The sequence below is a fragment of the Anolis carolinensis genome, unplaced genomic scaffold (genome assembly GCF_035594765.1).
Source record: "Anolis carolinensis isolate JA03-04 unplaced genomic scaffold, rAnoCar3.1.pri scaffold_7, whole genome shotgun sequence".
Classification (NCBI taxonomy): Eukaryota; Metazoa; Chordata; class Lepidosauria; order Squamata; family Dactyloidae; genus Anolis; species Anolis carolinensis.
This window is the reverse complement of record NW_026943818.1, coordinates 37,662,161-37,676,725: the sequence shown is the minus strand read 5'-3', so window position 1 is coordinate 37,676,725 and position 14,565 is coordinate 37,662,161. Positions and strand designations below refer to the sequence as shown.

Sequence of the window (14,565 nt, the reverse complement as noted above, 5' to 3'; positions counted from 1 at the left end):
CCTTTCGATCAGCAAGTTCAACAGCTCAGCGGTTCAATCCACTGCACCACCAGGGGCACCCATTATTATTATTATTATTATTATTATTATTATTATTATTATTATCCATTGCCCTTAGTCACCACCTCAGTTTGGACTCAGATTGGACCATGATCCCCGTCATCCCCATTGACGAGAAACAACTGGAAAAGCTTATGCAATACGAGGATTTAAAGATCGAACTGCAAAGACTCTGACACAAGCCAGTCACGGTGGTCCCAGTGGTGATCGGCACACTGGGTGCAGTGCGTAAAGTGATCTGTCTTGCTGTGTACTCATCTTGTGCATCTAATAATAATAATAAAATTATTATTATTATTATTATTATTATTATTATTATTATTATTATTATTATTATACAATCCCTAAACATTGAGTTCAGGACCTCGGAGAGAGCCTTGAAATAACAACAACAACAACAACAACAATAACAATAATAATAATACAATCCCTAAACGTTGAGTTCAAGACCTTGGAGAGAGCCTTGAAATAACAATAACGATAAGAATAACAATAATAATACAATCCCTAAGCATTGAGTACAGGATCTCAGAAAGAGACTAATAATAACAATTACATTTATAATAATAGTAATAATAATAATAATAATAATAATAATAATAATAATAATAATATCCCTAAACATTGAGTTCAGGACCTCGGAGAGAGCCTTGAAAAATAACAATAATAGTAGTAGTAGTAGTAGTAGTAGTAGTACAACCTCTGAACATTGAGTTCAGGACCCCGGAGAGAGCTTTGAAAAATAATAGTAGTAGTAGTAGTAGTAGTAGTACAACCCCTGAACATTGAGTTCAGGACCTTGGAGAGAGCTTTGAAAAATAATAGTAGTAGTAGTAGTAGTAGTACAACCCCTGAACATTGAGTTCAGGACCTCGGAGAGAGCTTTAAAAAATAATAGTAGTAGTAGTAGTAGTAGTAGTAGTAGTAGTATAATCCCTAAACATTGAGTTCAGGACATGGAGAGAGCCTTGGAAAATAATAATAATAATAATAATAATAATAGTAGTAGTAGTAGTACAACCCCTGAACATTGAGTTAAGGACCTTGGAGAGAGCCTTGGAAAGTAGTAGTAGTAGTAGTAGTAGTAGTACAATCCCTAAACATTGAGTTCAGGACCTCGGAGAGAGCCTTGGAAAATAATAATAATAATAATAATAATAATAATAATAATAATAATAGTAGTAGTAGTAGTACAACCCCTGAACATTGAGTTCAGGACCTCGGAGAGAGCCTTGGAAAATAATAATAATAATAATAATAATAATAATAATAATAATAATAATAATAATTCAATCCCTAAACATTGAGTTCAGGACCTCGGAGAGAGCCTTGATAATGATGATGATGATGATTATTATTATTATTATTATTATTATTATTATTATTATTATTATTCAATCCCTTAAACATTGAGTTCAGGACCTCGGATAGAGAATAATAATAATAATAATAATAATAATAATAATAATAATAATATCCCTAAACATTGAGTTCAGAACCTCAGAGAGAGCCTTGGAAAATAATAATAATAATAATATCCCTAAACATTGAGTTCAGGACCTTGGAGAGAAGCTTGAAATAATAATAATAATAATAATAATAATAATAATAATAATAATAATATCCCTAAACATTGAGTTCAGGACCTTGGAGAGAAGCTTGAAATAATAATAATAATAATAATAATAATAATAATAATAATAATAATAATAATAATAATAATATCACTAAACATTGAGTTCAGGACCTCAGAGAGAGAATAATAATAATAATATCACTAAACATTGAGTTCAGGACCTCAGAGAGAGAATAATAATAATAATAATAATAATAATAATAATAATAATAATAATAATAATGTTAATAATAATATCCCTAAATATTGAGTTCAGGACCTTGGAGAGAGCCTTGAAAATAATAATAATAATAATAATAATAATAATAATAATAATAATAATAATAATAATAATAATAGCAACAACAACATCCCTAAGCACTGAGTTCAGGGCCTTCAAGGGAGTCTTGAGAGGCTGGCGATGTCACATCCCTGCCCTGCGGATCCATGTTCCTTCCTGCGCATGTCAGGCCAGGCGTCTTCTGTGACATCACCAAGCCCCATAGAACGCTGTGGGGCTCTTGGGCCCCGGGCCCCCAGGCACCCTCGGAGGGCAAAGGCAGGCGGCCATGAGCCAGGGCCCCTCTCCCACCGCTCCCCTCGGAGGCCATGGCTGATGGTGAGTGAGTCTCGTCCGCACCAGGGGGTTGATGCGCTTTGGCCCCACTTGGCCTAGGAGATGTGGGTCTGCAAGGCCTCCCTCCTGAGCATGGCAACAGGTAGAATTCAGGTCTGTTTCCGTGCTCACCTTTTCCATTTCTTTTCCCCTCTCTTGGGCACCATGCGGTGGACCGACTCTTCGGCAGATGACGACAACAGCATTCGGGTATGTATTATTATTGTTGTTATTATTGTGGTTGTTCCTCATCATTATTACGGTTGTTTACCAGACGACAACGATAGCATTCGGGTATATTATTATTATTATTATTATTATTATTATTATTATTATTATTATTATTGTGGTTGTTCGGCAGATGACGATGACAGCATTCGGATATATTATTACTTATTATTATTATATTATATTATATTATTATATTATATTATATTACATTATATTATATTATATTATTATTACTAGCTGTGCTCGGCCACGCGTTGCTGTGGCGAAGTCTGGTGGTATGGGAAATAAACTATTGAGGAATTGGTGGTAGTTAAGGTAAAGGGTAAAGGTTTTCCCCTGACATTAAGTCCATTATAAATGGGTTATATAGCTGTATATAGCTTGAATCTACACTGCCATATAATCCAGTTACCCTAATCTGTATTTTATAGGCAGTGTGGAAGAGGCCTGAGGCCTAACTCTGCCTGTCCCCTGGGCTGAGTGGGTTGCTAGGAGACCAAGTTGGAGGAGCTTAGCCTTCTAACTGGCAGCAATTGGATAAAAACAATTATTCCTCTCCCTCTAATTAGGACTTTATTTTTCTTTTCTTTCTGTTGTATGAACGTAGAGGCATGGATGAGGGGTTGTGCTGCCAAGTTTATTGTTTCTGGGATGTGTAGTTTTGTTGTTTTTTCCTAGGCCGAAATTTCATTACCCTTTTATATATATAGATTATATTATTATATTATTACTAGCTGTGCCCGGCCACGTGTTGCTGTGGAGTCATCCTAAGTGGAATTCCTTTGTTGGGAGGTGTTAGCCTGGCCCTGATTGTTTCCCCTGTTTTCAGAGTGTTGCTCTTTATTTACTGTCCATATTTTAGAGATTATATTGTTCTGTATTATTATACCACAGTAATTACTACACATTATATTTATAATTTTAGATGATCTGCTTAGAACTGGATTATCTGAGGCCCCTTCTACACAGCTGTTTAAAATCCACACTGAACTGGATTATATGGCAAGATAATCCAGTTCAAAGCAGATACTGTGGATTATCTGCCTTGGCATTCTGGGTAATATAGCTGTATAGAAGGGCCTTGAGTCGACATTGCTATATAATCCAGTTCAAATCAGATCATCTGTATTTTATAGGCAGTGCGGAAGAGGCCTAACCAAACCCTGGTTGTCCCTCGGCGCCATTGTGGCCAAGGGGGTTGCTAGGAGACGAAGTGGGCGGTGCCTAAGCTACCCTTCTGACCGGCAGCCAGGGTTGAAAATGGCTCTTCCTTGTCATCTAATTTGGACTTTATTTTTCTATGTTTTTTCGTTTGAAAGACGTAGACTGGGTGATTATGTCTCTTGTGGCCAAATTTGGCGTGATTGGGTTCAGTGGATTTGTTGTTTACTCAGTCCTACAAACGTACACTACATTTTTATATACCGTATATATTCGAGTATAAGCCGACCCTAATATAAGACGAGGCACCTAATTTTACCAGAAAAAAGTGGGGAAACTTATTGACTTGAATATAAGCTGAGGGTGGAAAATGCAGCAGCTGTGGGTAAATTTCAAAATGAAAATAGAGACCAATGAAATTATATTGAGGTATCAGTAGGTTAAAGGTTTCTCAATATTTACCGTATTTCAAAGAAAAACAGTAAACTAGCTCTGTAAGTGGAAAAGTAGGGTCAACAAAAACAATATGGTATTAATAAAAACATATAATAATAATAATAATAATAATAATAATAATAATAATAATAATAATGATAATAACAACAACAACAACAACAACAACTTCTAGTAGTAGTAGAAGTTCATAGTAACAGGCAAACATTCAATGCCTATATAAACAATGCAGAGCTAGATATAGATCTATAATTATAGATACTAATTTCACATATGCATTTCCCCCTGAAATGTTTGCAAATTCTCTCTCTATATAGGTGTATTTCCCTCAGCAATATTTGCAAGCCCTATATATTTATGTTTATATCTATCTAGAAATCTCTATGGGTATGTGTGTGCATTTCCCCTGCAATATTTGCAAGCCCTATATGCAAGCCCTGCAATATATGCAAGTCTCTATATTCATATATATCTATCTAGACATATGTCTCTATATAGATAATTAGATCTGTTTAGGATTTGCAAAGACTTGCAAACATATGAGGGGGAAATTCATATATAAAATAATGTATACACACAGATACAGATATACAGGTACACTGAAATCTCTAGATATCTATATGTTTATAGGATTTGCAAAAACTTGCAAACATATGAGGGGGAAATTCATATATAAAATTAATGTAGATAGATAGATACAAATATTTAGGTACATAGGGATTGCAAAGGCTTGCAGAGGGAAATGCCTATGTATCTGTAGCAGAGATTAACAAATATTTCAGAGGAAAATGCTTTTATAATATTAATGAGTATATATACAGTAGAGTCTCACTTATCCAACACTCGCTTAGCCAACGTTCTGAATTATCCAAAGCATTTTTGTAGTCAATGTTTTCAATACATCGTGATATTTTGGTGCTAAATTCGTAAATACAGTAATTACTACATAGCATTACTGCATATTGAACGTTTTCTGTCAAATTTGTTGTCAACATGATGTTTTGGTGCTTAATTTGTAAAATCATAACCTAATTTGATGTTTAATAGGCTTTTCCTTAATCTCTCCTTATTATCCAACATATTCGCTTATCCAACATTCTGCCGGCTGTTTACGTTGGATAAGTGAGACTCTACTGTATATTTATAATCTTATATTATCTGCTTAGAACTGGATTATATGAGGCCCCTTCTACACAACTGTATAAAATGCACACTGAAGTGGATTATATGGCAGTGTGGAGTCAAGATAATCCAGTTCAAAGCAGATAATATAAGATTATAAATGGGTTATATAGCTGTGTGGAAGGGCCTTGAGTCTACACTGCCATATAATCCAGTGCAAATTAGATAATCTGTGGAAGAGGTCTAAATGAGGCCTAACTGTCCCCTGGGCTGAGTAGGTTGCCAGGAGACCAAGTGGGCGGAGCTTAGCCTTGTAACTGGCAGCAATTGGATAAAAACAATTATTCCTCTCTCTCCAATTAGGACTTTATTTTTCTTTTCTTTTTGTTGTATCAACCTAGAGGCGTGGATGATGGGTTGTGTTGTCAAATTTCGAGGTTGGGGGGCCTGTAGTTTTGTTGTTTTGTTGGTTGCCATGATGCCATCACTCATTTATATATATAATATAGATATAGATAATAATAGTTGACATTGTTATTATTATGATGACGATGACAGCATTCGGGTTTATTATTATTATTATTATTATTATTATTGTGGTTGTTTGGCAGATAACGATGACAGCGTTCGGGTATATTATTATTTTTCTGATAGTTTGCCCCTTGTTACGACTGCCTAGATGTGAGCTTCGGCGCCATTGGATTAAGAGACGCAGGCTAACTCTGTGTCTGATATAGGATCTCGGTCCTTTCTATCCGGTTAGCTGAGCTCCTTCCTTCCCCGTCGGGATCCGTAGACAGGGATTGAAACTGGAGTGCTGTCCGGACGTGCCTTAATACCCCTCTTTTGTTACCTTTCTTTAGATCGGGCAAAGAGAGGCAGGCAGTCTTTCCAGGGACCTGGACCGGGCTAACTCTGTGTCCAATGTAGGATTTTGTTCCTTTCTATCCGGTTAGCTGAGCTCCTTCCTTCCCGTTGGGATCCATAGGCAGAGGTTGAAACCTGTGTGCTGTCCGGACCTGCCTTAATACCCCACTTTTGTTACCTTTCTTTAGATCGGGCATAGAGAGGCAGGCAGTCTTGCCAGGGACTTGGAGGCCACAATCCTTGAATTCCTGGAACCGGTGAATGTGACGATGTGCTGTGAGTAAGACAAAAACGGGCACCGTACAAGTGGGAAAGCTATCCAGTGCACAAGGGACCCTTTGTTTTATTTAAAAGGCCTAGAAGATCCCTAGAACGTGGTAACAATGCCCTCTTGTCAAACTATAGATCAGTTTCGGTACTCATTTTTTCCATTTCTTTTTTTTACTTCCTGGAAACGCTCATCCTGGATGCCACACAGATGACTACGACAGCATGCAGGTATATTATTGTTGTTGTTATTGTTATTGTTATTAATACCACTAGTACTCCACAACAGTCTATGGCTGCTTGGCTTTGGAGGTGGGTTGTAAGACTCTGGAAGTTTTTGGTGTTTGAATCAAGCTCACAACAACAAGACGCTGGAGGCAAATGATTTATTCCATCTTTCCACAATCACTGAAAAACAGTTCTAAAGATTTCCCGGGTTTGGGAGAGCAGTATAGTCATGATGGTGGAAGTTCTTGGGGTTGAAATCAAGCTCACAACAACAATACGCTGGTGGCAAACGATGTATTCCATCTTTCCAAAATCACTGAATAACAGTTCTAAAGATTTCCTGGGTTTGGGGGAGCAGTATAGTCATGACAGTGGAAGTTCTTGGAGTTGAAATCAAGCTCACAACAACAATATGCTGAGAGCAAATGATTTATTCCATCTTTCCAAAGTCACTGAATAACAGTTCTAAAGATGTCCTGGGTTTGGGGGAGCAGTATAGTCATGACGGTGGAAGTTCTTGGAGTTGAAATCAAGCTCACAACAACAATACGCTGGAAGCAATCGATTTATTCCATCTTTCCAAAATCACCGAATAACAGTTATAAAGATGTCCCGTGTTTGGGGAAGCAGTATAGTCATGATGCTGGAAGTTCTTGGAGTTGAAATCAAGCTCACAACAACAATACGCTGGAAGCAAATGATTTATTCCATCTTTCCACAATCACCGAATAACAGTTCTAAAGATTTCCCGGGTTTGCAAAAGCAGGATCCATTAGACTCCTTAAAAGAAAAAGAAAATAAGATAAAAATCTTTACATATGCAGTAACTGCCGCAAGAATGGTAGTAGCAAAAAACTGGAAGAACCCAGAGAGCCCCACGGTAACAATGTGGTTGGAAAAATTACTAGACATTAAAAATATGGACAAATTAACCTATCTGACAAGAAGAAGCACAGGGAAACCAATGAAACAAACGGACTGGTCTGAGCTGGAAATTTACCTACAAGAAGAATTGAAAGGAAAATGAAACACGAGAATAGAAGGAAGAAAGAAGAGCGGAAGTCCATCCCCTCCAACCAACCAACCCCTCCCCCCATTGTAGATAGGGTCCCAATCCGGGAGTTGAATTTCGACCCCCATTCCTATTCTTCCCCGAACATCCCCTTGTCCTTTTCCAATCCAGAACCCTTCCCTGGCCCACAAGAGATTTCCCCCCTCTGCCCCCTCATCCCCCCAAACACATGATAGGGCTACCCATTTCACCACCCATTACCCCTCCCTTACCCACTTACCTCGACCTTCCCACCCCAACCTTTCCTTTAGATAGGTCAATGTATTAATGGAAATTTTTTTTAATAAAGATTACATTTAAAAAAAAATAAAGATTTCCCGGGTTTGGGGGAGCAGTATAGTCATGACATCATAACCATGCCAGATCGCAGTCGTTTCTTCTTAGCCGATTCACGGATTGCAAGTTCTTTGAACCAAACCCTAGCGGATACGAGTCCATAGTTGTGATATGGGGTAGATCCATGGGGGTGACACCAACCCTAGAAGCATCATCGGGTTTGTCTTATCCATAACCTCCGCAGGTGGAAGTCAGTCTTTGTGTTGTGACTCAGCCACAGTATAGCCAGAGTCAGGATGAAGAAGGGGATTCTGGGTTTCAGATACAAGAGCCAGTTGAGCCAGAAAATGATGGCATGGGAATGCAGGCTGAATCAGAGGCTGGAGAATTGCAGTTTGAGTAGAATGAACTGTTGACCCCAGAAGCCATAGATAACAGCCAGGATGACATTCCCATGGGAATTAATGAGCGAGAGAGCGCTCAAGTCCCAAGCTCTCAAGTCCCGGTTCAAGTGCAAGATAACGATAACAAAGACCTTGGTTTATCTAGGGCTGACCATCTATTATGGAGAGGTTTTCAGGTCCGTAGGAATGAGAGGCTGGTGGGAAAGAAAGAGGCCGGTTCTGGGAAAAGAAATGCCTTTCTCGGGTGCTTTTAAAAGTGTGTGTTTGCAGATAGCTCGTTGTCAAAGCAAATTCTCGCTTCATCTGTGTGGATGTTCTTGTTTCATGCTTAGGAAGAGTTTTCCTGGATCTTTGTACCTTTGGGCCTTGTTTTTGGGATCTACTGACTATTGCCTTGCCTTATGGATTATTACATTGCTATGGTTTATGGACCAATGGATTTTCATGACTTATGAACTATTTGGATTCCTATTGACTCTTTTACTGCAACTTTGAAAAACCTTTCAACTGCCTGCTTTGATTTATATATTTGCTTTTGCTCAATAAAACTTCAAAAGACTGTCTTCTGTGTCTGACTGAGTGTCTATAGCAAGGTGAACTATTTCTGAGGTGCAACACTTTGATTTGAAAGAGACACTGCTCCTGACGAGTTCACAATCTCCTTTGTTTCACAGATCGGGCAAAGAGAGGCGGAGAGTATTTCGAGGGACCTGCCGTCAGCCGTCCTCGACTTGCTGGAAATGGAGAACCGGCTGCTGCAGCGTAAGGCAAAACCCCGTTTTTCCCATGGTGTAAACAACAAAACCACTGGATCAAATCACACCAAATTTGGCCACAAAAGACATAGTCATCCAATATAGCTCTTTCAATTAAGAAATTAGGTCCAAATTACAGAAAATCCCCCAAAACAAAAAATTACTAAGCACACATGCAGAGCCCCACCCTCCTGGGAAACTTGGTGAAGGCAAGGCTTCCTTCCCTTTCCTCAGAGTTATTATTATTATTATTATTATTATTATTATTATTATTATTATTATCATTATTATTATTGGGTTCCTGGGAACCATCAAAATGAACAAAACCTGGCAGCCACCATCTAAAAAACTCTACAATCTTGGCAGTAAATAAAGAACAACACTCTGAAAATAAGGGTAAACAACCAGAGCCATTAAAATATAATGATATTTTAAATTGTAAGTCACTCGGAGCACTCTGGTGGAGAGCGACTAATTAAGAAATAAAGTGAAGTGAAGCTAACACCTCCCAACAAAGGATTCCCCCAGGGAGGAAACAACCAAGCCCATTCAGTGCTAATCAAGGTGACTAATTACAACATTCATACTTGCCTCCACAAACAAAAACCCATTTAAGACTACGCCACAGCAACAAGTAGCCGGGCACATCTAGAAAAGTATATTATTGTTATTTAATATGATTAGGTATGTTCAGCTTGGTAAAGGGAATACTAAATATCCCAAGGGATGCCATGTAAAGGAGAGGACAGACTTGTCCTCAGTTGCCCCAGAGGGCAGGGACAGGTCTAATGGTTTGAAATTCCACCAGATAGATGTTGGTCCAACATTAAAAAGAGCTTCCCGACAGTGAGCGAGGCTTGGCAGAGGAACCCATCACTTTGAAGGATGATGAGACTTTTGGATTTGCAGGACTAACCCCACCGTTTCCACGCAGCTCTTTCATCCGAGGGGAGCATCAGCCAGGAAGATATGGAGCCGGTGGCAGGAGCTCTTTTGTCCGAGACAAGCATCAGCCAGGAATATATGGAGCCGGTGGCAGGAGCTCTTTTATCCGAAACTAGCATCAGCCAGGAAGATGTGGAGCCGGTGAGAGCGTGGGACACGCTGGAAGACGTGGAGCGAGATATAGAGTACGACACATCGGAAGACGTGACGCCCGAACCTTCCGGGGTGATGCCGATAACCACAACGGAGGAGGCCGTCTCGGATAGGTCGAAGAGACATGTTGTAGTCGTGGCCGAGGATTCAGATGACTCCTCCATCGAAAAGATATTCGAAGAGTCTTTGATCTCCAGCTCGGAGTTTGCAATAGAGAAGGTAGGGAGATATGTTTGGAGAGCTTTCTTGCTTAGACTTCTCGGAGATAATGTCCCATCTGGGTCGCCAAATGTTGAAAAGATATTCCAAGAGTCTGATCTCCAATTCGGTGTTTGTGTTGGAGAAGGTAGGGTGATGTCTTTGGAGAGCTTTCTTGCTTAGACTTCTCCACGGAGATCATGTCCCATCTGGGTCGCCAAATGTGGACAAGATATTCCAAGAGTTCGCATTAGAGAAGGTAGGGTGATGTCTTTGGAGAGTTTTCTTGCTTCTCCACGGAGATCATGTCCCATCTGGGTCTCCAAATGTGGAAAAGATATTCCAAGAGTTCGCATTAGAGAAGGTAGGGTGATGTCTTTGGAGAGCTTTCTTGCTTAGACTTCTCCACAGAGATAATGTCCCATCTGGGTCACCAAATGTGGAAAAGATATTCCAATAGTTTGCATTAGAGAAGGTTTGATGATGCCTTTGGAGAGTTTTCTTGGTTAGACTTCTCCACAGAGATAATGTCCCATCTGGGTCACCAAATGTGGACAAGATATTCGAAGAGTTGGCATTACAGAAGGTTTGATGATGTCCTTGGAGAGTTTTCTTGGTTAGACTTCTCCACGGAGATAATGTCCCATCTGGGTCTCCAAATGTGGACAAGATATTCCAATAGTTTGCATTAGAAAAGGTAGGGTGATGTCTTTGGAGAGTTCTCTTGCTTAGACTTCTCCACGGAGATCATGTCCCATCTGGGTCGCCAAATGTTGAAAAGATATTCCAAGAGTCTGATCTCCAATTCGGCGTTTGCGTTAGAGAAGGTAGGGTGATGTCTTTGGAGAGCTTTCTTGCTTAGACTTCTCCCCGGAGATCATGTCCCATCTGGGTCGCCAAATGTTTGTATTTATTTCTCCCATTCTTTTGCCTCTCGCAACCATCGAAATCATGAATTCACCAGCAGATTGTTTACAGATCTCAAACTGTCCAGAAATTCAGTGCTCAAATATATGCTGGGTTCTGGCAGCACCATGACCTGGTGGGGTGAGTGAGAGTGTGAGTGAGTGAGCGAGAGAGGTCCTTTGCCACCCTCCTTCACTCACCCACCCTCCGTCCCTTGCTCACTCACCTGGCTGGGTTCCAGCAGCACCGGGACCTGGTGGGGTGAGTGAGTGAGGTCCTTTGCCGCCCTCCTTCATTTACCTGCCCTCCATCCCTCACTCGCTCACCCAGCTGATTTCCAGCAGCACTGGGACCTGGCAGGGTGAGAAAGCGAGTGAGCGAGGAAGGGTCTCCTTCACTCACTCACCCTCCATCCCTTCCTCGCTCACCTGGCTGGGTTCCGGCAGCACCAGGACCTGGCGGGGGAGTGAGTGAGTGAGTGAGGGTCTTTGCCGCCCTCCTTCACTCGCCTGCCCGCCGTCCCTCGCTCACTTACTCAGCTGGGTTCCGGTAGCACCGGGACCTGGCAGGTGAGTGAGTGAGTGAGCGAGTGAGAGCCTTTGCCGCCCTCCTTCACTCGCCCACCCTCTGTCCATTGCTCACTCACCTGGCCGGGTTCTGGCAGCACCAGGACCTGGCGGGGTGAGTGAGTGAGCACGGGCCTTTGCCACCCTCCTTCATTCGCCTGCCCTCCATCCCTCACTCGCTCACTCGTCTGGGTTCCGGCAGCACCGGGACCTGGCAGGGTGAGTGAGTGAGCGAGCAAGCGAGTGAGGGTCTTTGCCGCCCTCCTTCACTCACCCACCCTCCGTCCCTTGCTCGCTCACTCGGCTGGGTTCCAGCAGCACTGGGACCTGGCGGGGTGAGTGAGTGATGAGTGAGTGAGGGCCTTTGCCGTTGGATAATACGGAGTGTCAGATAAGTGGAAATCATATAAGCGGGCCTCTACTGTACCTCCACTGACACCCCAACACTGGAGATTACTCCTAAATCTTCTCCATCTTGTTCCTCTCAAAACGGGGACCCTCCCAGACACCACAGAGCTCCACAATACCTCCAAACGCTTCCCTTCTCATACTACAGTTCTTCTCAAAACGGAAACTGGAGGAGACAATTGAGGGATTTCAGTCTTCTGTGTGGACTTTGTGAAGCTGAGGTGGGAGTCTCAAGGAATCAGCCTATTGATTATCCTCGCTTTGGAATCCCGTGACTCTCAAATGATGCTGAACGATGTATGAGGGTTGAATGAAAAGTAATGCCTCCACCTTCGTTACTTGGGTTTAGATGGGAATATTGTAATAAATCAAACACAGAAATAATCCTTAGAATGTGCTCTTGAACTACCACCATTCACTTTTGCACATAATCACCAGACAATTGGGTATATTTCTGCCAACGAAGTTTTCTGAAGCCGTCACGGAAGAAGTCAACACTCGGTTTCCGCAACCGGCGTCTCGCAGTCCCCATCATGCACAGATCTTCCGATAGCCAAGCAAAGCAATAATGTGACCCACACGTTCTTGTGAAATGCTGATTATGCTTGAAATTTCTCTCTGAGTGACACCACGATTGTCCTAAATCAACCTGTCAACCTTTTGCTTGTGAAACTCGGTGGTTGCTGTGAATGCTAAGGCTTCCCCGTCTGCGCAGGGTTCCATACTTCGCCCTTTAACAACACAACCGTTCAATGCCAAGGCTTCCCCGTCTGCGCAGGGTTCCATACTCCGCCCTTTAATAACACAACCGTTCAATGCCAAGGCTTCCCCGTCTGCGCAGGGTTCCATACTTCGCACTTTAACAACACAACCGTTCAATGCCAAGGCTTCCCCGTCTGCACAGGGTTCCATACTTTGCACTTTAACAACACAACCGTTCAATGCTAAGGCTTCCCCGTCTGCGCAGGGTTCCATACTTCGCCCTTTAACAACACAACCGTTCAATGCCAAGGCTTCCCCGTCTGCGCAGGGTTCCATACTCCGCCCTTTAATAACACAACCGTTCAATGCCAAGGCTTCCCCGTCTGCGCAGGGTTCCATACTTCGCACTTTAACAACACAACCGTTCAATGCCAAGGCTTCCCCGTCTGCACAGGGTTCCATACTTTGCACTTTAACAACACAACCGTTCAATGCTAAGGCTTCCCCGTCTGCGCAGGGTTCCATACTTCGCCCTTTAATAACACAACCGTTCAATGCCAAGGCTTCCCCGTCTGCGCAGGGTTCCATACTTCACACTTTAACAACACAACCGTTCAATGCTAAGGCTTCCCCGTCTGCGCAGGGTTCCATACTTCGCCCTTTAATAACACAACCGTTCAATGCCAAGTCTTCCCCGTCTGCAAAGGGTTCCATACTTCGCACTTTAACAACACAACCGTTCAATGCTAAGGCTTCCCCGTCTGCGCAGGGTTCCATACTTCGCACTTTAACAACACAACCGTTCAATGCTAAGACTTCCCCGTCTGCGCAGGGTTCCATACTTCGCCCTTTAATAACACAACCGTTCAATGCCAAGGCTTCCCCGTCTGCACAGGGTTCCATACTTCGCACTTTAACAACACAACCGTTCAATGCTAAGGCTTCCCCGTCTGCGCAGGGTTCCATACTTCGCCCTTTAATAACACAACCGTTCAATGCCAAGGCTTCCCCGTCTGCACAGGGTTCCATACTTCACACTTTAACAACACAACCGTTCAATGCCAAGGCTTCCCCGTCTGCGCAGGGTTCCATACTTCGCCCTTTAATAACACAACCGTTCAATGCCAAGGCTTCCCCGTCTGCACAGGGTTCCATACTTCGCACTTTAACAACACAACCGTTCAATGCTAAGGCTTCCCCGTCTGCGCAGGGTTCCATACTTCGCACTTTAACAACACAACCGTTCAATGCTAAGGCTTCCCCGTCTGCGCAGGGTTCCATACTTCGCCCTTTAATAACACAACCGTTCAATGCCAAGGCTTCCCCGTCTGCGCAGGGTTCCATACTTCGCACTTTAACAACACAACCGTTCAATGCCAAGGCTTCCCCGTCTGCACAGGGTTCCATACTTCGCCCTTTAATAACACAACCGTTCAATGCCAAGGCTTCCCCGTCTGCACAGGGTTCCATACTTCGCACTTTAACAACACAACCGTTCAATGCTAAGGCTTCCCCGTCTGCGCAGGGTTCCATACTTCGCCCTTTAATAACACAACCGTT

The 14,565-nt window shown here is 42.2% G+C and overlaps 2 protein-coding genes across 5 annotated transcripts in view; one reads left to right on the top strand and one right to left on the bottom strand.

The window, feature by feature from the left end:
• The first annotated feature begins 2,170 nt into the window (after positions 1–2,170).
• LOC103281374 (uncharacterized) overlaps positions 2,171–14,565 on the top strand; it is a 27,456-nt gene continuing 15,061 nt past the window's right edge. Inside the window, exons 1-7 of one of the 4 annotated variants that reach the window (XM_062959777.1) lie at positions 2,171–2,294; positions 2,482–2,501; positions 6,122–6,184; positions 6,314–6,401; positions 6,604–6,623; positions 9,047–9,134; positions 10,062–10,444. In XM_062959777.1, coding sequence (XP_062815847.1) covers positions 2,285–2,294; positions 2,482–2,501; positions 6,122–6,184; positions 6,314–6,401; positions 6,604–6,623; positions 9,047–9,134; positions 10,062–10,444 — 672 coding nt within the window. In that variant the 5' untranslated portion in view covers positions 2,171–2,284. Of the gene's footprint in view, positions 2,295–2,481; positions 2,502–5,818; positions 5,824–6,121; positions 6,210–6,313; positions 6,402–6,603; positions 6,624–9,046; positions 9,135–10,061; positions 10,445–14,565 lie in introns of those variants that run through there. The other 3 variants (XM_062959778.1, XM_062959780.1, XM_062959779.1) reach the window with 3 other exon arrangements.
• The window catches only part of hdgfl2 (HDGF like 2), a 57,796-nt gene continuing 49,994 nt past the window's right edge, over positions 6,764–14,565 (bottom strand). Inside the window, exon 18 of the mRNA XM_062959782.1 lies at positions 6,764–7,400. The gene's annotated coding sequence lies outside the window, so the exon portion shown is untranslated. The remainder of the gene's footprint in view (positions 7,401–14,565) is intronic.